Genomic DNA, 27,327 nt, shown 5'->3' with positions numbered 1-27,327 from the left:
GTCGTCGCCGCTCCACACCAAGTCGGAGGGTCGATGACGTTGCCGGCGAGCTTCACGCTCCAAGGTGCCGGCACACCAAGCTCTTGTTTTGGTTCGCTAATGAACCACAGCACAAAAGGCTCGAAGCCTTGCAAACTCACTCACTAAGAGCAAATACTTTACACAACCCTCTCAAAGTGTGCTAAGGGCTAAGGATATGATCTTGATGCTTTTGTATGGCTTGGAGATGTTCTTGGGTGTGTGTGGGATGTCCAGCAACTCCAGCAAGCTTCAAATGGCTGGGGTGAGGCGTATATATAGGCCACCAAGTCTTGTAGCCGTTGCTCCAACGGTCAGCAGAAAATATGCGTATCACCGGAAGAACCGATGCCTCTGGCAGGGGTAGCGTCGGTTCATCCGGTCACTCTAAGACACGAAGTAGCCGTTGAACTTCTGACTGCTGCTACAGTGATCACCGGTTGAACCGATGCTTTGTACCGATGCATCACCGGTTCATCCGGTGCTTAAGAATCTTCTCCTGGGCGCTGACGTCATTACACCGATGGTATGCACCGATGCTTCACCGGTTCAACCGGTGCTGAAGAATCTTCTTCTGGGCTCTTGACATCGTCTCTGGAACATAGGACGCCCAACGCGGAACCCCCGTAGGGACGGCCCTTCGGGCCTTGCTATGTCTATCTTCTTTCTCTTTGTCATCACTTGAATCTAAAAGCCTAAGAATTGTCAATCTTAACAATCATGTTAGTCCAAATATTGTGTTGTCATTCGATCACCAAAATCACTCGAAATGGCATAAATAGTGCCATGTTGTTACAGGCATACCAGGAGAGAAGGCTCGGTCACCGTTTACTACCAGGAGTGAAGTGACGCAATGAGGCAGATGGGACGCGCCATAGGGTACGTGACTGGGAGAGTCACAGGTGGCAGCGCGCGAGCGGGATGCAATGCAAGCTTGCAGGAGACGTCGAGTTGTGGTTTCGCTGGGCAAAAATCAAGCAAAGGAGAAACACATGTAGTGCGAGCTGGACGCGTGGTTATATCAGATCATGTGGTGTCAGCGGTGCCGTGAGCAGGCCGTCTGGAGAATTTGCTCCTGCCGGACGGCCGGAACAGAGCATTACCATTCTCAGTTTACCTTTGAATGCATTAGCAACACAACAATCACTACAAATATCATTTCATATGAATCAATCATCAACATTTGAGCATTTAAATTTCAATCTAAATGACACATACAACGGGGCATAAGCCATAGCGATCACAAGTTCACAACTTTGTACATAAGCAATTGATTGTAATATTGTATAATAAGAAGTTCTCGATGGGAGGAACTCATTGTGACAGCGGAGGCCAAGCCGTTGGCAACTGACCCCGCACGCCGCGCGTCTCGCGCACGACGCGCACGCCACATGAACGCATGCAGCGCATGACTCAGCCGTCGCTAGCTGCCCGTGCGCGTCGCCCGCGCATGACCGGCAACGCCAGCATGCTAATCATTTGTACATCATGAGTGTATAAGAACCCCTTGAGAGATCAATGAAAGTTTCGCAGTTGTTCTCTCCATTTCTATCTCTTCTTTCATGGTATCAGCTAACGAGCGATCCTCATTGGAAAACTTGTTCGCTCCTCCCCTTCCGCATCCATGGACTCTCCCCGCCGCTCTTCCTCCTCCTCGGACGACGCCAGTGACGTCACTCTTCCCCCGGCCCCGGCGGCGGTCGTCCAGCAAATCAATATCCACTCCCATGTCCCCATCACCCTCAGCCTCAAGGAGTCCAACTACAGCCAATGGCGCTGCTGTTTCGACTCCGTCCTCGGCAAGTTCGGCCTCGCGCCTCACGTCTTCTCGCCGCCGCCCCTCGACGAGCGCGACGCCGAATGGATCCTCAACGACCACAGTGTGGTCAATTGGCTCCACACCACGGTGCACACCGAGGTCTTCAACCTCATCTACAAGCCCAAGGCGTCTGCGTTCACCGTCTGGAACACCATCGAGGGCCTGTTCCGCGACAATGAGATGCACCGTGTCGTCCTCGTCGAAGCAGAGCTCCGTTCTCTGCAGCAGGGCGACATGAGCATCGACGACTACTGCAGTCAACTCAAGAACCTAGCCGACGTCCTCCGCGATCTCGGCCATCCCGTCTCCGAGACGATCCAGGTGCTCAACCTTATGCGTGGGTTGAATCCGCGCTACCACCACCTCAAGCCCATCGTCACCTCCAAGTCACCGCCTCACACCTTCGCCTTCACCCGCTCCTTCCTTCTCCTGGAGGAGCTGTGCGACAAGCACGATGACAAGGTCGCGACGGGCCAGGCGTACGCCGCCACCCACGGGACGCCCTCCAACATGTCCTCCAACTCCGGGAACGGTGGCAATTCCCGGAATCGCAACCAGCGGAACAAGCATCGCGGTGGCTCCGGCAACTTCGGCAACGGCTCCGGCAACTCCGGCGGCGCCCAGGGCTCACGCAACGTCGCAACTGCCGGCGGCCAATCTCAGTGCGGCTTCCCGCAGTCCCTGCCTTGGGCCGCTGGCTACAACCCCTAGACCGGGCTGGTCCAAGCCTGGCCCATGCCGTTCTGCGCCCCGGGTGCCGGTGTCCTTGGGCTGCACCCGCCGTTCCAACCCCAAGAGGCGATGACGGCCCAACACCAGCTCCACCTGCCCGCGCCGATTGCACCATCTTCCTCAACCTGGGATCAGCAAGCCCTGCTATCGGCGCTTGCGTCTGCTAGCGTTCCACAGCAGCAGCCTCCAAGCTCCGGCGACCGGTTCCTCGACACCGGCGCCACCAGTCACATATCCAACAACCCTGGTATTCTATCTTCCTCCTCTCCGGTTTCCCCCTTCCTACATTACCGTTGGAAATGGTGCTCGGCTGCCAGTCACCCACTCGGCCTGCACCTCCATTCCAACATCTGCTTCCCCTCTACTTCTCAATAATGTTCTTGTTTCTCCTCATCTTGTCAAGAATTTGATCTCCGTTCGCCAACTCACTCGAGATAACAACGTTTCAATTGAATTTGATCCTAACGGTTTCTCTATCAAGGATCTTCCAACCCGAACGGTGACTCTCCGATGTGAAAGCTCCGGCAACCTCTACCCGCTCCGACTGCCTCCACAGCTCGCGCTCAGCTTGTCCAACACCCGCGATCTCTGGCATCAGCGGCTCGGTCACCCTGGCCAGCAGGCTTTATCCACCATGCTTCAGTCCTTTAATTTTGAATGTAATAAAGCTTCCTCATACCTGCTCTTCTTGCCAGATGGGCAAGCATGTAAGGTTGCCGTTTGCACCTAGCGAATCAACTACTTATTTCCCTTTCCAACTTATACATGCGGATGTTTGGACCTCCCCTGTGTTCAGTCTCTCTGGTTACAAATACTACCTTGCTCTTCTTGACGATTTCACCCACTACGCCTGGACCTTCCCCATGCGCCACAAATCCGAAACCCTGCCGATCCTGTGTCATTTCCATGCTTACGTGGGTACCCAGTTTGGTTTGTGTGTGCTTGCTTTGCAGATAGACAATGGAAGGGAGTTCGACACTGGCGCGCTGCGAGCTCTCCTCGCCAGCCATGGCGCCCAGTTCCGGCTCTCCTGCCCATACACATCTCAGCAAAACGGGAAGGCCGAGCGCATCCTTCGCACGCTGAACAACTGCGTCCGGACTCTCCTCATTCACAGCGGCGCGGAGTACACGTTCTGGGCCGAGGCGCTCTCCACGGCCAAGCACCTCATCAACCGCCGGCCGTGTCGCGCCACTGGCTCCACGACGCCATTCGAGCTCCTCTTCGGCGTACCACCCAACTACAACGAGCTACGGGTGTTCGGCGCATTATGCTTCCCCAACACCACTGCGACCACATCCCACAAGCTCTAGCCGCGATCAACTCCCTGCGTCTTCATCGGCTACCCGGCCGATCACCGCGGCTACCGATGCTTCGACCTCGCCACACGGCGCGTGCTCACGTCGCGGCACGTCGTCTTCGACGAGAGTCAATTCCCCTTCCGGTAACGTTCTCCACCGCCGCCCCCGGACACGTCTCCAGTCGATGACACCATGCCCGTTCTCCCTCGCTCCCTGCCGCCCTCCCCACCACCAGCGTCGCAAGCCTCGCCCACCAGCTCACCCGCTCTCCCCCCGCAAATGCCTGTTGCAGCTCCCGCCACTGGCCACCACATGGTCACTCGCGACAAAGCCGGCATCCACAAACCCAACCCCAAATACGCCCTCTCCGCCTCCACCTCTACAATTTCACCAGTGCCGTCGTCAGTTCGAGTCGCCCTCAAGGACCCCAACTGGCATGGCGCCATGCAAGCCGAGTTCGATGCCCTGCTAGGTAACGGGACTTGGTCCCTCGTGGATCGACCGCCTAGAGCACGTGTCATCTCCGGGAAATGGGTGTTCAAGCACAAACTGCGCTCCGATGGCACTCTGGAACGATACAAGGCGAGGTGGGTTGTTCGTGGCTTCAATCAACGACCTGGCGTCGACTTTGGCAAAACTTTCACGCCGGTCGTTAAACCAGCAACCATCCGCTCCATGCTCGCCGTCATCGCCTCCAAGCAGTGGCCGGCACACCAACTTGACGTTTCCAATGCATTCCTCCACTGCGACCTCAAGGAACGTGTGTACTGCCAGCAGCCCACGGGGTTCGCCGACGCCGCGCGTCCAACAGCAGTGTACGAGCTCAAGCACTCCCTCTACGGCCTCCGCCAAGCTCCTCGCGCCTGGTTCACGTGGTTCGCGGAGTTCGTCAAGACGATCAGCTTTCAGCAAGCCCGGTCGGACTCATCACTGTTCATGCTCCGCTCTCCCGCAGGAATGGCGTATCTCCTCCTGTACGTCGACGACATGATACTCTCCGCGTCGTCCACAAGCCTTCTTCAGCAACTCATTAACTGTCTTAAGTCCGAGTTCGCTGTCAAGGACATGGGCGCACTCTCTTACTTCCTCGGCATTGACGTCCACCGCTCGGCAGACGGCTTCTTCCTCTCCCAGGGCAGCTACGTCCACGACCTCCTCGAGCGTGCCGGCATGACCAACTGCAAACCCGTGGCCACGCCCTGCGATACCAAGGCCAAGGCCTCAGCCCGGGACGGGACATCGGTGGGCGACCCCAGCTTCTACCGCAGCAGGCGCCCTCCAGTACCTCACGCTCACGCAGCCAGACATTGCTCTAGCAGTGCAGCAGGTGTGCCTCCACATGCACGCTCCAACCGAGGTGCACGCCGGCATGCTCAAGAGGATCATGCGCTACATCAAAGGCACACCATCGCTCGGCATCCATCTCCGCGCCTCGACGTCGACTGCTCTCACTGCGTACTCGGATGTGGACTGGGCTGGCTGCCCGGACACGCGACGCTCTACTTCCGGCTTCTGCACGTTCCTTGGAGACTCGCTGGTGTCCTGGTTTGCGAAACGGCAGACGACGGTGTCACGTTCAAGAGCGGAAGCCGAGTACCGGGGCGTCGCCAACACTGTAGCCGAGTGCACTTGGCTTCGCTACCTGCTTGCGAACTTCACCACGACGTCACCAAGGCCACGCTCGTGTTCTGCCACAACGTCTCCACCACATACATGTCGCGGAATCCAGTTCATCACAAGCGAACGAAGCACATTGAGCTCGACATCCACTTTGTGCGCGAGAAGGTCAGCGTCGGCGACGTACGCGTTCTGCACATCCCGAGCACGCGCTAACTCGCTGACATCTTCACCAAGGGTCTCCCGACGTCGCTCTTCGAGGACTTCATGTCCAATCTCTGCGTTCCGGTGCCCAACGCTGAGATTGAGGGGGGGTGATAGTGGAGGCCAAGCCGTTGGCAACTGACCCTGCACGCCGCGTATGCCACATGAACGCATGCAGTGCATGACTCGGCCGTCGGTAGCTGCCCGTGCGCGTCGCCCGCGCATGACCGGCAACGCCGGCATGCTAATCATCTGTACATCATGAGTGTATAAGAACCCCTTGAGAGATCAATGAAAGTTTTGCGGTTGTTCTCTCCATTTCTATCTCTTCTTTCACATTGATCCTACAAAAATATAGTAATATTTAATAGAAGCAATGAAATCGAGAGGTTAGGAGCGAACTCCCAGTATGGGTGGGGATGCTCACGCGGTTAAGGTTTTTTTTGTTGGGTTAGACCGGCTGGATGCATTTTTAGCCAAAATGTGTAGATAGAGATCTCACCCAACTCTTATTTCCGGGCCGCTGGGCAAACCAGATAAAAAAAAACATCGTCCCGCACGTAACTCGCCCCACAATCTGCAGAGACCCGCAGGTGCAATTTGGCACCTGCACCACAACCTAGTGGTTGTAGCGCCCGCGGATACATGCACCCAAGGGGCTGACCAGCATCCCTACTTATTAACAAGACAACTAAAAAGATATACCCCAAGTCAAATATTACTAATTCATGTTTTTTAAAGTTAAATATTTTTACCTTTGATCAAACGTTACTCTAGAAAAGATATCGATTTCAAATAGAGAAACAATTACATGTTATTTTTTATATCATCAAGCTTTATGACTTTTTTGCTATTCAGTCAAGGTTAAAATTATTTGATTTAGGACAAACTTAAAGTAGCTACTCCACCCGTTCCAAATTATTAGTCGTTTTTTACTTTTATAGATTCATATATATATATATATATATATATATATATAACAAAGTATATAAATCTAGAAACGCTAAAATGACTAACAATTTAGGACGAAGGGAGTATAATCTAGAATGGAGGGGGTACTGTTGACAACCAAAATTGGCAGCGACCGGTCTGACGGGTACCCATAGGCAGTCCGATCGGTTTGAGTTCTTTAGCCGGTCCAGCTAGTGCCAACAAATCTGACAAGTAGACTCAACCGGTATGACCAGTCTATCAAAAGTTCGAGTACAATTAAAGATTTTTATACATTTAGACATGTAAAAGGATTTCTGTGGGGCAAGACCTCCCCACCATATAAATATAAAGGGCCACGACCAATCAAGGGATCACAACATATAAATATAAAGGGCCACGACCAATCAAGGGATCACAACCCAATCGAATCTATCAAATACATTTATCTTTCATTGTCTTTACTTTTTATCTTTACCCTAGCTTTTACAATCTCGACATGATGTTCTTCCTTCGTCTCCATGACCTTTGATGACACCCTATCTGGCCTGCTGAGCCTAGGGCAACCCAAGGTGCGCCTGCCCCGACGGAGTCCCTCCCGGGTGGGCGCTCATTGGATCCTCGTCGGGATGCCTCGACGAGACCGGTCTGACCAGTTGGTGCTACGGCGCTGCAAGGAGCGTCGTTGCGTGCTGCACGTGCAAGGGCTCTCGTGTGTTGCCCCGAATCGGCGCCAACTTATCTTGATGACTCTGTTGGGAACGAGAATCAAACTATCATGGTCGATTTGTAAAACTCTAGCAATATGACATCACATGATAAGCTACTTGAAGAGTATAGGCGAGAATATAACAGAGTAGTCAGAAGTCTACTTTTGCCATATACAACAGCGCAAGATGTTGTTAAGATAAAGGAGTGGGAACTACCATCCACCATCGACATATTGATGGAGATGCAATCCTCAGGTACTTTATCCGATGCTTTATCTAATCTTGTCCAATATTTGATTGATCAAGAAATTCAAGAGTCGTCTATTGAAAAGCCGGCTAATAATCCTTGCAAAAGTTTGCCTGATGTTGTTGGTCAAGATGCAATTCAGCTATCTCAAGCCGAATTTGTTGACCCAAAATCCCCTAGAAAGAGCACAGAGACTATATCCAGTACTTTGACGCCCGAGGGGCAACAAAACAAAAGCAACGGTACTGATTGTGCCTCAACCGGTCTGACCGGTTTGCAAACCGGTCTAACTGCCTCTCCTAGGGTTTCCAGAATTAAATCAAAACTTAAGATGGTTGAGCCCAAAAAACCTGAGATTGGTGTTTGGAAAACTGTTGAAGCCAAAAGCCATCATAAGCATGAAAAAAAAATTTGAAGCCAAATAAGAAACTTTCGGCTAAATCTTCAAACAAAAGGATGTGAAACATGCTAGTCAGGCTAGAAATTTCAAGAAAATTCCAAAACATCAAATTCATCATCAAAATCGGCAATGGAATAGTTTTCCTACATCAACGCCGTTTTCATCATATAGATCACATATGAATATACCATGGGGTTCTTATTTCAGTATGCCTTATTCTTGCCCATCATGGTTTCATAATTCATATACGCGGCCTCTTCCTACATATTTGTGCCCAAATTACATTACTTATAGGGAGCCGACAATTAATTAGTCATCGCTTACAAATAATTACCGTTTTGATCATAGGAATCAGTCTATACAGAAAAATAAGCGTAAAGTGATCAAACATGTCTATCATAAAGACGGACATTTGAATAAAAATTCAGATTTGACACTAGACAAAGAATAGCCGATCATTGAAGAAACATCGGCTAGTTCTACTGATCAAATTGCCCCTGATCTTGAACATGTTTCAAATGATATGGTTGAACAACAATCAAGTTCGGTTGGGGGTGGGGGGGCAAGATAAGAAAAAGAAGACCGACAACACACTAACCGGTCTAACTGGTTCTCAGGTCGGTCTGACTGGTGCTCTGATCGGTCTAACTGGTGTTCATACCGATCTGACTGGTGTATCCTGCAAGTTTGGAAATTCTTCCAAGACCAAGAAGAAGATGAGCTTCAAAGAGCTCTTGGCCAAGTATGAGAAGAAAGGAGCCGCCCAGAAGCAAGTGGGACAGCTGAACAAAGTCAAGGATGCAAAGCCATCATCAGGACGTCAAGAATAATCGAACTCTCATGTACATCAAGGTAATGGTGCTTCTGTGCCATATTCATTTAGTGAGCCGGTTGTTCCCTGGTTTTGGTTGTATCCTTGCTATTATGCATATTTGGATTATTATAGAATGCATATGCAATCATATTACATTCAATATCCTTCTATACATCCATGTTATGACTCACATAGACCGATTGTTGCTAGTAACAATTTGATCAAAAGGGATCTTGATTGCAGCAAGATGAGTGAGAAGAACATGAAGCATAACTCAAATTATTTACAGCCGAGGTGGTGTCCCTCAGGCTTATCTCACACTCAGAAGAGAAGGCTACAACGCATGCGCATGGAGCGACAAGCAGAGGTCGAGCCAATAAAATCAATAACCATGAAGAAAGTATGGCGACCGAAGCAAGTTGTTTTATTATCAGCTTGAGTTAAAAACAAGTCATGGCGGATAAAATTTTATCGTCCTTAGTACAAAAAATGCCGATGTATTGTTAGTTATCGCCCTTAAACAATTTTGGTTCAGAAAATTATTTTTTGGCATGCAATCTTTGCCAAAAAAATAGGGGGGCATATGTTGACAACCAAAATTGACAGCGGCCGGTCTGACCAGTACCCACAGGCGGTCTAACCGGTCTGAGTTCTGTAGCTGGTCCAGCTAGGGCCAACCGGTCTGACCGCTAGGCTCGACCAGTCTAACAAGAGTCCGAGTACAATTAAGAATTTTTATAGATTTAGATCAGTAAAAGGATTTCTTGCGGGGCAAAATCTTCCTATCCTATAAATATAAAAGGCTACGGCTGATCCTATAAATATAAAGGGCAATGGCCGATTGAGGGATCACAACACAATCGAATCTATCAAATACATTTATTTTTCATTGTCTTTACCTTTTAATTTTACCCTAGCTTTTCCAATCTAGACATGTTGTTCTTCCTTCGTCTCCATGACGTTTGAGGACGCCCTATCTGGCCTGCCGAGCCTAGCCTGCCCTAATGGGGTCCCTCCCGGGCAGGCGCTCGTTGAATCCTCGTCGGGCTGCCTCGGCGAAACCGGTCTGACTTGTTGGTGTTGCGGCGATGCAAGGAGTGTCGCTACGTGCTGCACGTGCAAGTGCTCTCGTGTGTTGGCCCCGAATCAGCGCCAACAGGTACTACATAAGACGATGTATACAAACACAAGGTCAGTCGTACCAATATTTCGTCTGTGTTCATATGGACAGGACGTGCATGCGTGTACTGATAGAGATTATTAAGATGAGTGCACATTTGGTGCATGATTGTTTGATTTTTGTTTTATGTTTTGGAAAAAAATAAGAGCCAATTTTATTTTCGTTGTCAATGTGATTGCAGGTGGCATACCCAACTTCTCCCCAACATGAAATTTAGAGGTGACACTAGGACTTTTTTTTTAAACGAACTAGGTAGAAAAGCTACCGATTGTATATAAAAAAAAGATAAAGTCAAATTGAGCAAGCTTACATTAGGTCTAGCTCCACAAGTCGAATTGACGTAGCATAACGGTATTTTGGCAACCTTGGCTTCAAAATGCTGTTTTTTCCCTTCCAATTTTTTCATAAAACAAGGTGCGTTTTGAACCTGTCCCTCACCTTTGTACAGACAAGAGACAATGCAGACACGATCAATTTATCACCACCCCTCTAGTGCTGTGGGCCTATGGCGCAATTTTAGTACAGGGACAGCAGTCAGCACGGCACGCAGAACAGCATACATCACAACAAAGTGGATAGCACCTGCGGAGATGTACAGCAGTACATGAGCCGGGCGGCCAGGGAGTGGCTATAGTCAACTCAACAACCACACGCGCCGGGTGAACTCTACCATGAAGGCATGAACCCATTCCTTCGTACCTAGCTAGTAGCACTTCAGCTCTCGTAGTACACTGGTACATACTACACGTCTACACATACATCATATATACATGCACATTTAGCAACAGGGTGTAAAACATATACATGACATTCTGCTGCTGCTAACAGCTGCTCCGGCTACAACCATTTCGGCATTATTTTGGCTACAACCATTTCGACATTATTTTTGCTACCATGCTTCACAGAAGAGATGGCACGCGCGCTACTGCTGCCGAGTTACTTCCACTGCTCCTTCATCTCTTGTGGCAGTTCCGAGCAGCATTGAGCTTCTCCGTCAGGTCTTGAATGGTGGAATAGGCATCCTGCAACAGACCATACAGATCAAGAGTGGCTTATAGGCGAGATGCAGAGTCGCTTAGTTTTTATGCCGCCATTTAATGCACAGTTCCGATGACTAACCCTGAGCTTCTTCTTTAGGTTCTCCTCCTCTCGGTTGCGGCAGTTTCTTTCTTCTGCAAAGAGTTCTATCGTTGCTTCTTGCTCCTTCGTTGCAGTATCAAGTTGTCTCTCCAGATCCTCGAGCTGGAAACAGAACATGGAACTTCCTCACGTTACTAAAGAGTTCTAGGTGGTTTTCAAGCCCACCCCAAAATACTATCTTCATACTCCATAGCGATATGCAATCGTTAAACAAGATGCAACACCGGAAACTTGCTACAGACAAGCTGGTAGAATAAGCCAATCAGGGATGGTGTAAAGAAATTATAGAGGGGGCCGACAAATTACACTGAATTATGTCTGATAAACATTTACAATATTATCTGTTGCTAGGTACCAAAACTTACACCTGCAGTTTTTTTATCTTACAGTACCTTCAATATTTGTTTAAATGAATATATCATCAACATGTTAATGCAACACATTAATATTTGTTCAAAGACAACTGGTAATGCACGTAGGATACAAGAGAAAGAGACCAGGTTTACTATCATGAATTTGAACTAGCGAATCTTAAAGCTTCTTACCCTCTCGATAAGACACTTATTCTTATCCCGCTCGATCTGCAGTTCCCTTGACAATGATTCCTGCACCATCAAGATTCTACAAAGGAACAGAATTAAAAGGACATGTTGTGTTCATGTTCTTGTTAAATGCTAAGCATAGAAGTGTAATATGATATATGGGTCAAGGGTAGTTTAGGTACTCCAATATGGTCTCTAGAGTCTTCTCTCATGTAATATATTTGCCCCTCTGGGGCCTATCACAATACAGTTAGAATGTTTTACAGTTCACTATCATTTCCTCTCCTTCATCTACCAATCGTAAATAACTCCTATTTTATGTACCATGAAGCATTAGTTTCAATACCCCTCAAGTCTGTGGCAGGTCGGGTTGCAATTATTTATTAATACTTTTGTGTTAATTCGGTCTGCTTTTATAACCCCAGGGACAAAGCCCCAGTCCACATGCCTGCAACAGGACAAAGGGTCCATACAAGTTCAGTCCAAACAAAAACACCACCGAGCAAGCTCGCCCTGTTCACCCAGCTCCTATCCACTATCCTGGCATAGCATACCCTATACTAAACAACTTACCGGAAACCAAAACCGACAAAGGTTGATTTAACATATTGAGTACAATCCACTGATCAGTTCACACAAAAACTTACAGAGGAAAAACGAAATTTTTGGCAATTTTTGGTTCCGTTTTGAGCAATATTAGGGTTGAATTTAGGGATTTTTTGAGAAATTTAGATGGTCATGATAGTTTCAATGGTCACCGGTCATAACGATTTTAACACAGGACATAAATAAAACTATCAAGCAGCATAGGGTAGTTTAGGCAGAAAACATAACTCCCATTCTTTTTTTTTTATTTCATGTGTCGTCCTTGAACCCATGCCATCCAACTTTCAAAGCCACTAATATGTATACATCTATATAGATGGGATGTCAAGAACTATATTATGAGATTTGTCTATAGAAGCACAATTATGTTAATACATATTATGATATTAATATAAAATTCTAAATAGTAGTCAAAGTTATGTTTAATAAGACATGAGAAGTCTTAACCAAGTCAAGGGAGGGTTTGACTAGATTTGCAGTGAATAAAAGTGGATAAAACACTTCTAACATCTACCTCTCCTTCAACGATGAATTTTCTTCCTTCAGCTGATTGATAATAGCTTCAGTGTCAACACTAGATTGCCTGGCTCCATTAGTTGTTACATTTGCTTCCTGGCATGCAGACACCAGAATGTATGAAAAAATGATTGATTTCGTAATTAAGAATAGATCAATGCAATTTGCACAATATGCTGGTACTACCATGAACAACAAAAAACTTTCAAACCAAGTATGCGGTATTAATAAAAAGGGCGTACCCAGTGCCGTAGGCTTCCCGCACTGTGCGGGGTCTGGGGAAGGGTTGTTTTTAAGCCCCAAGCCTTACCCACACAAATGTGCAGAGGCTGGGGCTCGAACCCGGGACCTTCCGGTTACAGATGCTTAGTTAACGGGCAATGCATTATTGAAATTAGTAGGGACTAAATTTTCTATTCCAGCAAGTCCTGACTTTAATATACAATATATTTTACTAAACCTGCTTAGTGCTTCCATAGTTTTATCAGCGAATTGTTTGCTGTGGTCAACATCTAATTCTCTGAACAAGTTGGCATCTTCAGCCAATTGGTCTGCTAGCATAGGGTATCTCAAAAATATTATTAGTTTGTTACATAGGAGGAGATAAAACTAAGAGCACAACCAAGACCTCGTATTAACCAAAATTGATTATTTTCCATCTTACAGTAAATGATTGTAGAAGAAAATTAGCCCTTATTATTTGTTGCCTTTTATTTTGACTAAGCAAAGCTGTATATAGAGTATTGTTTCTTTTTTTCTGGGTCCCAAAGCTACTGAAGGCCAGGCACTCTCACAAGTTGTACATGTTAGTCACAGAAAGATAGATTAGTGTGCAAGTGTGCGCCATGGTTTACCTAATGTTGCCAACAGTTGAAGCAAGAGAAGACAACAGTGGTAGAGAAAAACTACCTTTGATTGGTATCTCGCTGCAATCCTCTCACTTCGTTTTACTCCATCGAGCGATGGTGAAGACAAACTAGTATTCACCTTACGAATAGATTTTTCAGGTGTCCTTAGGGTAGGGGAAGTTGATCTGGATGGGGTAATTGCAATCTCAGTATCACCATCACTTGTATTTGACAAACTATGCAAAACTGATCTTTCAGGTCTTATGGTACTTGCAGACATTTCAGCTTTCTGGTGGGATATCGTTCTTGAAGTGAACTCCCTATTAGGAGCACTAGGCTTGGTCATTACTGGGGATGACATGCTTGCATCAATGTTCTTATTTTTTGGGTCAGAACATGATTTGTCAGCACTTTTGATTCTTTGTAAATAAATTGACTTCTGGGAACCTTTCTCAAATCGGTGTGAAGACAGTCCTGCATGTACAGTATCAGCAGCTTAGCTATCTGTCCCAACTAAGGACAGACAATATGCTTAATCAAACAACAGCAATTGCGTGAACAACATACATAGCCTCTAAATATTTCCTCAATGAGGACAATTTTTTTCTGTAGCACAAACAAGACCATGTTACACCATTAACTAAACTTTGGTGATTTCCACTGCATATAAATTATTTACCTAATTCTAAGCGCTTTTTTGTTGGAAGCAACAGAAGGGGCAAGCCCGTGCTGAGTGCTGACTAATATATTAAAAGAAGAAGAGTACAGAGAAGTGAAAAACAACAAAAGAAAAGAAAAGAAAAGAAAAGGAGATGAGAAGACTATATTGCATAAATGATTCTAGCCAGGTGGTAAATCTGGAAAGCAACGGGCTTTGCTCTGTGCATAAGCATGGCAAACTCATAGATGAATTTGGCCTTTACTGCCTCAAGGTTGGAGAAATGTGATTGGAGATCTGATCATTCCTCACTGTCCATATACTCCAGGCCATTAGTATAATGTAAGCTTTTGATATTACATTATCTCCCATTGTAGTGACCTACAAATATTATTTTGCATTGTGAGCCATTTTTAGGTTCCCATGATGTACCAAATCATAACTGGAATGTACATCATATACCTGTGCCACTAAATCTCGGTACCACCCCAACTTATAATTATTACTTGTGTTTCCAAGGATGGTAAAAAGGCTCTTGTGTTGTATATTGGATAATATCATCAGTGTGTAACAGTAAGGTCAAGAAATATCTGGTTGCTACAACATGATGACCATTCAGCATTCCATTGGTATGAAACCAAGCATGTATTTCACTTTAGGTTCTAACTGGGTTGGGTCAGACCCAATTTTAGAGGCGTTTGGTTCTAAAAACCAGAGGGGTTGGGTTCATTCCCTTGATATCCGAGTCAGTCCCGTCCGCACAAAACGAAGAAACTAGCTGAACCCAATTGAACAATGTCTTCTCTCCATCTCCTTTGGCGCACGATCATGGCCGTGGGCAGCCAGGGTGCGGGCGAGCTGTGGTAGGCATGGTTAGAGGGCAAGCTCGGGTGGCCACTAGAGTGGGCTCTGACACCGCGGCTCAGATCCCCGATGAGCTAGGGCAGCTAGGAACCCGGTGGATGGAGAGCACGGCAGGAGGGCTAGCTCGGGTAGCCAGGGCATTGGAGAGCTCCGGTTCTAGGACGACCTCGGCGCATGATTCTTTTGCCATCTGCTTCTGCTTTCCGAATAGGCCCACCTCAGCCTCATCTATATCACGTTCGTTCCCATTTTTGCATGTTTATAGTATGAAGTTGGTTTCTCCATGAAGATTCAAAATGTAAATGACTAAATGATTACACCATTGAATATGTGTACATGTGAAATGTGGTGAGTGGAATTGATCTATCCATATGCGAAATGAGCGTAGCTTGGCTGGTCTTCTTTTGGTCGAATTTGAATGCCTGGGTTCAATTCTCAACTTGGCACAGGTGATCACATTTTCCTAGACTTATTCCAGGAATTAACCAGCGCTATCCTTTCACTTAGACCACCCCCTCTAGCCACTCCGACCCTAAAACCCAGGTGTTAGAGTGGGGGAGAGGGGGGCTTTATCACTGGACCAACATTTCCCCTACGGCGAGCGAGCCGCGCCGCGCCTGTGGCTGCTCGCCCCTGTTCCGCTAGGCGTCGATTAGACGGCGCCCAGGCGCGATTAGTCGCTAGTCGACGGCCATCGCCTGGCCTAGGGGGGCAGGCGGCAGTCTGGGCGCGAGGCGGAGCTAGGCGGAGCGAGGCGGCGATTAGGCGGAGCGGAGGCGGAGCGGAGGCGGCGCGGAGGCGCACGAGGCGGCGCCGAGGCGGAAGCGCTGCCGATTCCCGCGAAAAATTTGGCCCCGCGGCGCGAGCGCGCTCGATTTCCCGCGCGGAAGCAGATGGGGCGGCCCGGCGCGCGCGCGAAATCGAGCTGATAAGGGGGAGAGAAGAACCGAGAACGACGGCCGCGACTCGCCGCCTGGAAGCTCCTCTTCCCCGACGGCGCTAGCTGCTCCTCTCCCTTCCACCGCCGGCTGCTCCCCCTGCTCCTCTGCTTTCCCCTCCCGTGCCGGCTCTGCTCCTCCCCGCCTGAAGGTCCACCCGCCGGCTCTTCTCCTCCCCGCCTGAAGGTCCACCCGCTGGCTCTTCTCCTCCCCGCCTGAAGGTCCACCCGCCGGCGCTGCTCCTCCAAGCCTGGGAAGCTCCGCCGGCCGCACTGCTCCTCGAACCTCCTCCCCGCTGCTGCGCTGCACTGCTCCAGCCTCCAAGTCTGCAAGGTCCTCACCGCTGACGGCCTCATCCTGCTCCAAGGTCAGTCCCCTCCCCTGCTCCTAGGCTGACAGCAGTTACCACATAAAGGGAACCGAAAATGGCACAACAAATCCAAACATCCTACACAACATGCCATCTTGTTATATTGAACAATTGAAAAACACGAAGTCATATATATCAGGTTAATTAGATAACGTACCTTTGTGACTGCAAAACTTTGATGTAGTAGTATTACTAGCCCAATGCAAAATATCAGAGTGATCCCCAAACTGGGGCAGATGGCAATAACAGAGCTGTTGTTAAACCATCTGTCTCTACCAAGATTTTCTGTGAGTATACTAGAGCTTGATCCCCAATGGCACAGGCTAGTTCAGAAATAACTCAAGTGGATGTGACAGAGGCTTAATTGTGGTGTTTTTGTGATTTGAAACTGCTCTGAATGATGAATGAATCACTTATTTGAGTTATTTCAGTGCATGCCCATTGCCTAACTGTAGGATGCCGACATCAGAGAATGAACAAGTTCATGGAGCCAGCACTGAGGCAGTGAATCTGTTGAAAAGGAACTCAGATGATGTTGGATGGGAGTATGGTGTTCTTGTTGATGCTAACAACAAGGACAAGGTCAGGTGCAACCTTTGTAATAAGGAGATGAGGGGAGGGATTTATAGGCTGAAGCAGCATTTGGCTCATGAAGGAAAGAATGTGACTAAATGTCCAGCTAGAACACAACAGGCTTCGGAGGCTAAAGCAAAGTGCAAGAAAGCACTAGAAGATGCAAAAAGGAAGAGGGAGGAGAAGACTGTCCGTGAGCTAGAACTTAGAGCGGAAGTGGATGTGTCTAGTGTTGGAGAGTCAGAGGAAGTCACATGTGTTGGTAGTTCACAGCCTCACAAATTAGGACCTATTGACAAATGGACACGTGCTATTGATCCTACAGCTAGCAAGACTGAGTCTTTAAAGCAACAGCAGCTGAACAAAGAACTTTGGAAAGAAAGATCAAATGAGGTGTACAAGTATATTGCAAGATGGGTCTATAATCATGGTAAATTACTACTATACTAATCTGTATTTGCATTTTAAAATTCATTAGCTGTTGTTATTCCTGTACTGAACACAAATTTGGCTTCTTTTTTTATACATTTGCAGCAATACCTTTCAATGCATGTGACAATGATGACTTCAAGCAAATGTGTGAAGCAATTGGACAGTTTGGACCTGGATTTCAGCCTCCAAGTGATGATTTACTGCGAGAGAAATTGCTGGAACAAGAATATGCAAGAACCAAGAGTTTGATGCAGGAACGTCAAGCTGAGAAGTTGAAAAATGGGTGCTCTGTTATGACCGATGCTTGGTCAGATAGGAAGAGAAGTATAATGAATCTGTGCACTAATTGTGCTGAAGGAACTGAATTCATCAGCTCAAAAGAGATGTCAGATGTGTCACACACAAGTGAAGTCATCTTTGAACTAGTGGACAAAGCAATTGATGACTTGGGTCCAGAAAATGTAGTGCAAGTAGTGACCGACAATGCCTCCAACAACATGGGAGCAAAGAAGCTATTGCTTGAGAAGAGACCACAGATATTTTGGACATCTTGTGCAGCTCACACAATCAACTTGATGCTCCAAGGAATTGGCAACATGCCTCGGTTCAAGAAAGTGATTGACCAAGCAAAGGCATTTACCATATTTGTTTATGGCCACACAAGAACATTGAACTGCTTGAGATACTTCACGGAGGGGAAAGAGGTAGTGAGGGCAGGAGTGACTAGGTTTGCTTCAAACTTTCTCACTTTGAACAGCATGCTAGAGAAGAAGGACCAGCTAAGAAAAATGGTGGTTCATACTAGGTGGGACTCATTGAAGGATGTGAAATCAAAGAAAGGAAAAGATACCACAGCAACTATATTGAGTCCAACCTTTTGGAAGGAAGTGAAGCTAATATTGGCTGTTTTTGAGCCATTGTTCAAAGTCCTCCGTTTGGCTGATGGGGATGTGAAGGCATCCATGGGTTTCATTTATGGAGAACTACTAAAGGCAAAGAGAGAGATCAAAGAGGTCTTTGGCAATAATGAGACTCAATTCAAGGATGTACTAGCTGTTATTGAGAAGAAGATGAAGGGAAGACTTGATTCTCCATTGCATTTGACAGCTTATTTGCTCAATCCACACTATAGCTTTACTAACCCATCAATCTTTGATGAGCCCAAAATGAATGAAGCATTTATAGCTTGTGTTGAGCAATTTTATTATCATGACGAGGACAAGCAAGATCAAGCTGCCAACATTGAATTGAAAAAGTTTCAAAATAGAGAAGGAGCATTTAGCAAGAAGCTAGCAAGGACTTTTGAAAACTTTGATTACAATCCAGGTAGAGGTGTTAAGTAACAAATACATGGTTGTTTGCTATTTTCTAACATGGATGTTTGCTGTTTTCTAACTAATAGGGGTATTTTTCTTTTATTTCAGCCTCATGGTGGAGGTTGTATGGAAGCCACACACCAGCTTTACAGAAGATGGCTACAAGGATCTTATCTTTGACATCAAGTGCTTCTGGTTGTGAAAGAAATTGGAGCGGGTTTGAAGGGGTTAGTAGTACCTATCTATTATGAACATTTCAGCAGCATTATAATTAAATTGCACAACTGAAAATGCTCTTATTTTTAATTTATAGATACACACTAAGAAGAGGAATAGACTTACTACAGCCCGCCTCGAAAAGTTGGTCTATATTCAATTCAACAACAGGCTGCTTAGTAAGAGAGAAAAGATCAAGATAAAGAAGACCACTGATGTTCTCTTGTCTAGTGATACAACTGAAGTTCAAGGTTTTCTCCAAGAGGGTGGAGATGATTGCGCATTAGTTGTCTTTAGAGATGAGGAAGATGAGGATGAGATGGAAGGTACAGGGATACCTTGGGTTGTTATTGGAGAGGCAGTGGGAGCAGAAGAGCAGCTTGAGCGGCGTAGAAGTGGTAGAGTGAGGGAGGCAAGGGAGCTCTATGAAGGAGAAGAGTTTTCGTCCGAAGAAGAAGAGTATGAGTCTGATGAGGATGAGGATGAGTGAGGGAGGCAAGGGAGCTCTTATGAACTGCTGTTGTGTGCCATGTTGTGTGCTATGTGACTGTGTGAACCCTGGAGGGGTATGAACTATTTGCTTGTGCTTGTGTTTGTGTTGTATGAACTGTTGTAGTGCTGTGACGTCCTTTATTTATAAATTGTGTTGTGCACTTGTACTGCTGGCTGCTGCTATGTGCTTGTGTTTATGCTTTAAAATTTCTAATTATTAGCTGCTGATATAGTATGCTCATGGATTGGAGGTGGCTGAAATGATTGAGATAAGTGACAACTTGTTTCCTATTTTTTTTCATGAACTGTTGTCTATTGACTATTTAGTATTTACAAGATGTCAAAATGTGATGCAGGAGGAAGGAACATGCAAGTTTAAGCCACCAAGTTATCAGGTATGTCTACTGACCCTATCTTTTATTTACTGTAGCCTATATATATTCAGCATTTTTTGCTATATATACATAATATATTATATATATAAGTTGTATGGCAAAACGCCTAGAAAAACGCCTAGCAGCGCCTAGGCGCGATTACTCCCGACTAGTCTCTAGGCTGAGGGTCATCGCCTAGATTGCGCCTAGCGCCTAGCGGAACAGGGCTGCTCGTGCCGCGCCTGTGGCTGCTGGCTGCTGGTCTCAGCGAACCCCGCAGCGGAAATCGCGCAGCGCAAGAAATGCGTGGCCGGTGGGTTTCGAACCCGGGACCTGGCTCTGGTATCAACTTGGTCAGGTCTGTCTTCACATGCATGATCCAAGGGAGTCTCACCTTGCTGCGCTGAAGCGTCTCCTCAGGTACGTCCGTGGCACTGTTGGCTTCGGCTTGGTTCTTCACCGCTCTCCCACCTCTGAGCTGGTGGTCTACACCGACCCTGACTGGGCTGGCTACCCGGACACTCGCCGCTCCACTTCCGGCTACGCCGTCTTTCTGGGCGGCAACCTGGTCTCCTGGTCGTCCAAGCGGCAACCGGTTGTCTCCCGCTCCAGTGCTGAGGCGAAGTACCGGGTTGTCGCTAACGGCGTGGCGGAGGCGTCCTGGCTTCGACAGCTCTTGGCGGAGCTCCACAGCCCGCTCGCCAAGAGCACGCTCGTCTACTGTGACAACGTCAGCGCCGTGTATCTCTCCACCAACCCCGTCCAGCACCAGCGGACGAAGCATGTGGAGATCGACCTACACTTCGTGCGCGACAGAGTCGCCGTCGGCGATGTTCGGGTACTCCATGTCTCGACTACCTCCCAGTTTGCTGACATCTTCACCAAGGGACTGCCCTCCTCGACCTTCTCAGAGTTTCGCTCCAGCCTCAACGTAGCAGGTGGCTAGTTCTGGCTGGGGGCGGGTCTTTGCCCTTTGTACTTTCTTGTTGTCCAGTCTTGAACACCGCTGCGTCGGTAGTTTAGACTGCGGGGGGTGTTACCTTTCTTGTTGTCCAGTCTTGAACACCACTGCGCCGGTAGTTCAGACTGCGGGGGGGTGTTGGAGTATATTGAGCCCATGTATAGAGGCCCATCTTGAGGCCCATGTATAGGAACTATATATCCCACCATTCTAGGGTTTGGAGGAATACAAGTCACTATTCTCTCTTACACTTTCAATGATAGGCTACGTGTCCATCGACAGCAATGTGCCTATGGTAACTTCGTCAATCTGAAGATCTAATGGATTATTCTCTCGGAAGTGCTTATAGAGGTAGGGTTGCGTATGTGTATTTATAGGGATGTGTGTGCGTGCACGTATATGAGCATCTGCATCTGTACTGCATTTCGCAAAAGAAAAAAAAAGAAATGATCTATCCAGATTCCAGAATGATATGAATGATTTTGGCACTTTTCAAATCACTTTATTTATTAGGTTGTGGATTATCTAATGATAAAAATGGCACATGCACCTGGACGCACCATCCAAATGAACACAACAGGGACATAAGCCTACCTCTTTTTCTTCGCCCAGAACTTGTGCTATCACTATCAACACGATAACCGATTCGATGGCGATTATCTGACCTGAAAAAACATTCCACAACATATGATGTGCTACGTGATCACAAAACGGAAATTGACAAGTGACAGCAAAACAAACCAATATTTCTTCTGCATTCGGTTTAGTCGTGCTTCTAGTCTTGCTAGACAATTTGTGCGCTCAAAGTCCTGCTTATCATGAGCTGGCTCTACAAAGTTTACTTCTAGTACACCTGCATACAAGAACAATCACTGAAATATAAAATATTGCATCCCTAAAAGGTGTCCTACAATAGTATTTCGTACCTATAATACCACGGCCACCAGATCCAGCAGCAGTCCATACTCTCCAGAAAGGCTACAAGAAAAAAAAGTACTTATGATAATTTCTAAAAAATAATGTTTTCATTTAGACAAAGTATTTTGCCTAAAATGATCATATACATATTCTTGGAACATATGCGCATTCTTGGAATAAAAGGAGTCCAATTAGAACAAGCACGGGGTGATGGGCATTGCACGCCAAGAAGAAATAGAAGGGAAAGGGATTAATAAAGGTCAACTGTAGCATAGGCCTTAACAAGGGAGCGTAATGGTGTCCACTCATGAAAAAAACAGTGTGAACCTTCCACAGTTCCACTAATTAGCTACATAATTTGTAATCCTCCGGCATGAAGATGTTATTCTGCAAACCAGAAAGGAAACACCCTAGGAGTGAATGCAAGACCACTAAAAAAAATTCACAGTGGGGGCTTCCCTCGCAGTGTTTCCAGTTCAAAAAGACGACTAAAAAACAGATACTTCGCCTGCTTCTTCTTTTAATTGGATATAAAGCTCAATCTCTTAATAGAATACCTTTATTAGGCGGTTTTTGTGGTAAACATTAAACCCTTGAATGTCAATATGATGTTTGGCATCTTTAACAAAACCAATTGTCACAGTAGCTGCCATCTGAAAAATTGAGAGACATGTTATTAAAGCAATCCTCATACATCTTATACAAAAAACTAGACAAAGCTCAGAGTGTTTACATGTGTATCCTTTGGAAATCCGTTGGCCATTGCTGGCTTATAAGTAAATTGCTTCTTTAGCATCAGATCATTGACAATATTATGGTGTTCAATCTCTATTCCCCGCAAAATCATCCGGAAGTTATCCGGGAGCCAAAGATATAAAATAGATGCATAACTCTGCACGGAAGAAGCAAAATTTAGTGTTTGCGGAACCATAGAACTCATTTTCTTCTTTCGTATAAAAGTTTTCTTATTACCTTTTTACTGTTTGCACAGTGCAGTAAAAATGTAAAATGTGGGTAAAGTGGACCAAATATTCATTCTAACAGTTGTTGCTAAGGGTCCCTACACCGATTATGAGTTTATGACACACAACTACAGTAATTGTTTCCACACAGAACTGACTGGCACAGATGCACAAGTACATCTGAAACTTACCCTTAGAGAATGTCTATAAGTAAAGAAGTGTTTGGAGTTTGGAAACTGATTTGCCATCTGGATATTTTTCTGATCTCGATTAACACCTCTAATTTGAATATCCTGCAATTCAAGCATTAACAAGAATTACAGTTATCTACCTTTTGTCGATTGGCACTTGTCAACTAGTTACTTGCTGTCACTTACGTTTGCATCAGCATCAAAATCAAGCTCCAACTCTCCTTCATCATCCTCCCACAGATTGTATATAACAATTCGAGTTCCTTGTTCCCCTATGGAGCCAAACTACAAAAAAGCAGCATACAGCCATCAACAATATGTATAAATGTTCCGCTGGAATATGAGTATAAATTTTATTGCTACGATTTCTTTTCTTGGACGACACAGGAGAGCTGCATCTCATTTCTTTAAGAAGATGCACAAAATGTACAAAGGACAGGGAACAGGATATAAAAACTTCTCCCCACACAACCTGTTCATTGCTATAATTATTCTCCAAAGAAGAAAGCATGACATTGGGAGGACTAAAATAGTTGCAAATATAGTTACATCTACAGCCTTCATATGATCAAATAACATTAGCTATACCTCCTGGATAAGTTCTGCTTCAGTGGAATAAGGAGACCATTGTATTATAGTCTCTAAGCTTATACGCCAATCAGTCCATGTTGTGCGCACCTTCCTTTCCCATTCCTGTTCTTTTTCATAATCGATCTGCAAGATTTTTGCACAAGCATCACTGCATCCATGAAAGGTCATTAAACCATGCACATGCGACAACCCTACTTGCACTCTTCTCTTAAGGGTTGAGTCAGATGTTGAATTCATTGGAACCTTGAGTTACATAATGTTCAATAAGCAACACAAGAATAATCCATCCATATTGTTGTAAATTCAAAATTGATGCTGTCACAATTACCCAGTAGACTATTCATATTAGGTAAAAGAAAATCATGTAACTCAAGCATTGCCAAAAGAAGCTGCTGTCAAAGCAACAGCAACTATCATTAACATAAAAACGATGCAGGTAACAAAGCAATGGTAAAATCAAGCTTACCATAGGAACAATGATATCTTCTTTGTTGGTGCTTCTCAGGAAGGTGTATGATAGCATCCCAATGCTTTGTGTAGTCCTTTTATGAAATAAAAGAGGGGAGGGGGGGGGTGTCATTCTCAGATATACAAAGAAAATAAATCAAGATATCATATCAAGAACACAACTGAAGCGAAGTTCAGTCATACTTGTTATTCTAGTAAAAGCTAATAATATTTTACTGCAATTACTTCAAATTGACATAGGCCAGGGTCGCATGCGGGTATGGTAACACAAACTTAGTGATAAGATACACTTCTGCCATATTTCAAGATAATGAATACAACCTTGTTCCTTCAGTACCACGACTACATGAAAACACTAAGACATCAGCACCAAGTCTCATTGTACTTGTCTTGAAACCATTTCCATCTGAAAGGAGCAGAATAAACAAACTGAATCTATGCTGTGATCAACAGACTAAAGTGCAGATTCAAAACAATCATATTTTATTCCTCCCTCCAAACTTACATTGTCCAATGGTATTCTTAACTTTGCTCTTTGCAGAATAACCCAAGGACATGCAATGCCGCATCTTATCTGGGTTCATTCCCCCACCATCGTCTATCAACAATTTAAAATAGAAGGAATATCAGGTACAAGATAGATAATTATAGGCAACATCATCGCTACACTCATAATCTTTAGGATGAACCTTTAGTGAAGCACATTTTAAATTGAATACGACAGAAATACATATGGTTTATCAAAATGAAAAGATGTTTTTGCTGCCTAGACCATTTGTCCGCATCGAAAACCTTATCAAATCAGATAATGTAATCATCAATTCAACCGTGCAAGATGAGATAGCTTCAGACCTTCAATGAGAAGCATCCGAGTTCCATCCTTCTTATTTTCTATCATGTCAATGTTCACAAATGTAGCTCCATTCATGACCTTGCAGAGAAACATGCACCAAGTAAGCACACAAGGATAGACTAATTGACACCTTAAACAAGAATAGATCCCCATTTCCTGTCAAGTATACATACTTCATCAAGAGAGTTATCCAGCAGCTCGGCAAAAGCTGTGAATCAGCCAGGGCATCATAATTTAGCACTAGTAGCCAAGAATATTAGATGAAAAAAATCGCATCACTGCTTGGGCATGCATTTCAAGAGAGGTGAAATGGCAAGTACCCCCTAGAGCCCACTTGTGGCTTGTCGCGTTGGAATGTAGAAACTTGGGATGCACACGGACATGCTCCATTCCAGAATCTGACAATAGAAAATCACAGAACAAACGAGAAGTCATGCACGCAGGTCATATAATTTACAAAAGATAAAAGAGCCTCCAGCCAAGTTTCAGATCAGAGCGTGTCATGATAAACTACGTGCATGCTCAGAAGAACATCCTAAGAACAGACAAGCACCTTCCATTTTTATAAAGTTATTTTCTGGAAAAGAAACCGACATGCAGTGCAGTAGCAGAGCTCCTACTACATTTAACTTTTCGGCGCCACCCTGCTCTGCAGCTCCTCTATTGTGCAGGTAAGTGACGCAGTCATGCAGATAACGCTGGGAGCTTTACTTATTAGCTGAAGAACGGACGATTGTTACCAGAATGCTGCACCGGATCCACGGCAAGCAGGTGCGGATTGCCGTCGTAGTCGCCGGCCTTCCAAAACTGCTTCGTCACGGTCCTCTCCGGCGGTGGCGCCGGGAGCAACGGCAACCTCGCCTGCGGGAGGGGCTCCAGGAAGCCGGCTGGGACCGCAGAGGCCGCGGCCAAGATCCTCGCCTTCTTCTCCTCCCGATCCCCGCCCCCGCCTCGTCCCGCAGCAAGCCGCGGCCTCTTCCCGCCCCCGCCGCCGGGGTCGTCGGATTCCGTGTCGCTGCTGCTCACATCGATCACCACCTCCTGTGCTCCATCACCGCCAACTTCCCCTCCTCCTCCGGCCATTCCGGCCGGCGTCGCCGCGACGCGCCGGTGGGCGGGACCGGGATCCACGGCGATGGAGTCCATGGTCGCGAGTGCCACGGAACAATGGGCTGCTCTGTTTAGGGGTGGGCAGTGGCAGTCTCTATCAATGGCAAGCAAGGAGCGCATAAAGAGTAGAAAAGGTGCCTGGAAAGGAAGGCCTGACGGGACAGCGCCCTGGGATGCCACGTGGGCGCATGCACGACAGGGCACCACTCGGGTTGTTTGGTCACATTAAAGAGAATTTTAATATTTAAAAATATTAAATAAATATTAATTATAAAACTAGTTGCCGAACTCTAGGACTAAATTGTGAAATTAATCTAATGAGATATCCTAATCTATAATTAGTGAATAGTTACTGTAGCATCACCGTAACAAATTATAGATTAAATAAGCTCATTAAATTCGTCTCACGAATTAGCACTCAACTATTAAAAAAATTTTATAAACAAATTTTGTTTAATACTCTAAAATAATAAAAAAAATTTAATGTGACAGAAACTTAAAAAAAAATTCTGAAACCAAACAGCACCTGAGATGATGACCAGAACCAGAGGGCGCAGCTATGCGTCGCTGAAGTGATAGAAAGTAATCTTTGTCGTCCCACCGCCACTCATCAAATGCACGGAAGATAGATAAGAAAAAAAATATCACCCCACTATTCATTTGCTTGTCCGCCACTAGCAGCAGCTGGCCGCCGCCGGTGTTCATGTTCGGTAGGAATGGAAATATATGGTAAGGCAAAACAAATAGATATCTCAGATATTTGAATCTGTTTTTATGTGTAGCCAGTCCGTTTTCACCATAGAGGATGAAAACTGAAAGGAAATAAAAAGATGGATATTCGAGATATTCGAATCTGTTTCCTGCGTATCCATTATTAATGTTTGGCGACGAAGTACAATATGGATGTGGAGAAGGGGGTTAGGAGGGTGCAGTGCGACAAGGAGAAGCGATGGGGGCGAGGGCCCATGCTGGCGAGGCCGCCAGCAGTGAGCTAGCCGTTGTGGTGTGGTCCACCTATCTGTGAGAGAAAGAGAGAGAAACGTAGAAGGAGAAAAGCTTATGTAGCAAGTGACACCACGTCAGATGGGTGATGTGGACTAAAATTGAAGTGGTTTGGCTCGGGGTTAGTTTGCACGATTTCGAGAGTTCAAATAAGCAGAATGTTTAGTTTTATAGTTTCATATTCAAATTCGAATGCTCGTCAAGCGTTGAAAATAGAACTTTTTTCTATTTAAAATATGTGTTTACAAAGCTATGCTACAAAATGGCTGGATGCGTAGTAATAATTTTGCCATCTTAGCAAACTACTTATATTATATAACAAGAACATCTAAGGGAAGGGCCATGGGGGCTGGAGCGCCCCTTGCTGGGGGCAGCTCCATCGAAACATGGTTTTATTTGGCTTTGTAGCACAAT

General features: G+C 46.0%; 2 protein-coding genes and 1 long non-coding RNA gene across 3 annotated transcripts; 1 reads left to right on the top strand and 2 right to left on the bottom strand.

The window, feature by feature from the left end:
- Nucleotides 1-10,498: 10,498 nt before the first annotated feature.
- Nucleotides 10,499-26,100, bottom strand: LOC120701332 (protein MICRORCHIDIA 7-like). Its single transcript, XM_039985436.1, has 20 exons — nucleotides 25,542-26,100; nucleotides 25,122-25,199; nucleotides 24,975-25,009; nucleotides 24,801-24,879; nucleotides 24,454-24,546; nucleotides 24,270-24,354; nucleotides 23,947-24,022; nucleotides 23,478-23,603; nucleotides 23,076-23,174; nucleotides 22,890-22,991; nucleotides 22,470-22,628; nucleotides 22,294-22,389; nucleotides 21,745-21,796; nucleotides 21,560-21,671; nucleotides 21,413-21,483; nucleotides 13,686-14,098; nucleotides 12,775-12,872; nucleotides 11,658-11,733; nucleotides 11,092-11,214; nucleotides 10,499-10,994 (listed from the first exon to the last, which is right to left on the bottom strand). Exons 1-20 carry the CDS (start codon nucleotides 26,029-26,031, stop codon nucleotides 10,926-10,928), a joined length of 2,532 nt encoding a protein of 843 aa, XP_039841370.1. The 5' UTR covers nucleotides 26,032-26,100; the 3' UTR covers nucleotides 10,499-10,925.
- LOC120701359 lies at nucleotides 14,193-15,922 on the bottom strand. Its single transcript, XR_005686063.1, has 2 exons — nucleotides 14,745-15,922; nucleotides 14,193-14,663 (listed from the first exon to the last, which is right to left on the bottom strand). It is a non-coding gene; the product is annotated as an uncharacterized LOC120701359 (long non-coding RNA).
- LOC120701345 lies at nucleotides 16,316-19,644 on the top strand. Its single transcript, XM_039985443.1, has 5 exons — nucleotides 16,316-16,451; nucleotides 16,910-17,457; nucleotides 17,562-18,785; nucleotides 18,884-19,002; nucleotides 19,089-19,644. The coding sequence occupies exons 2-5, from the start codon at nucleotides 16,911-16,913 to the stop codon at nucleotides 19,479-19,481; spliced, it is 2,283 nt and encodes a 760-aa protein (XP_039841377.1). The 5' UTR covers nucleotides 16,316-16,451; nucleotide 16,910; the 3' UTR covers nucleotides 19,482-19,644.
- Nucleotides 26,101-27,327: the final 1,227 nt, after the last annotated feature.

The sequence above is a fragment of the Panicum virgatum genome, chromosome 1K (assembly GCF_016808335.1).
Source record: "Panicum virgatum strain AP13 chromosome 1K, P.virgatum_v5, whole genome shotgun sequence".
In the NCBI taxonomy this organism is placed as follows: Eukaryota; Viridiplantae; Streptophyta; class Magnoliopsida; order Poales; family Poaceae; genus Panicum; species Panicum virgatum.
This window is presented reverse-complemented; position numbering and strand designations above follow the sequence as displayed.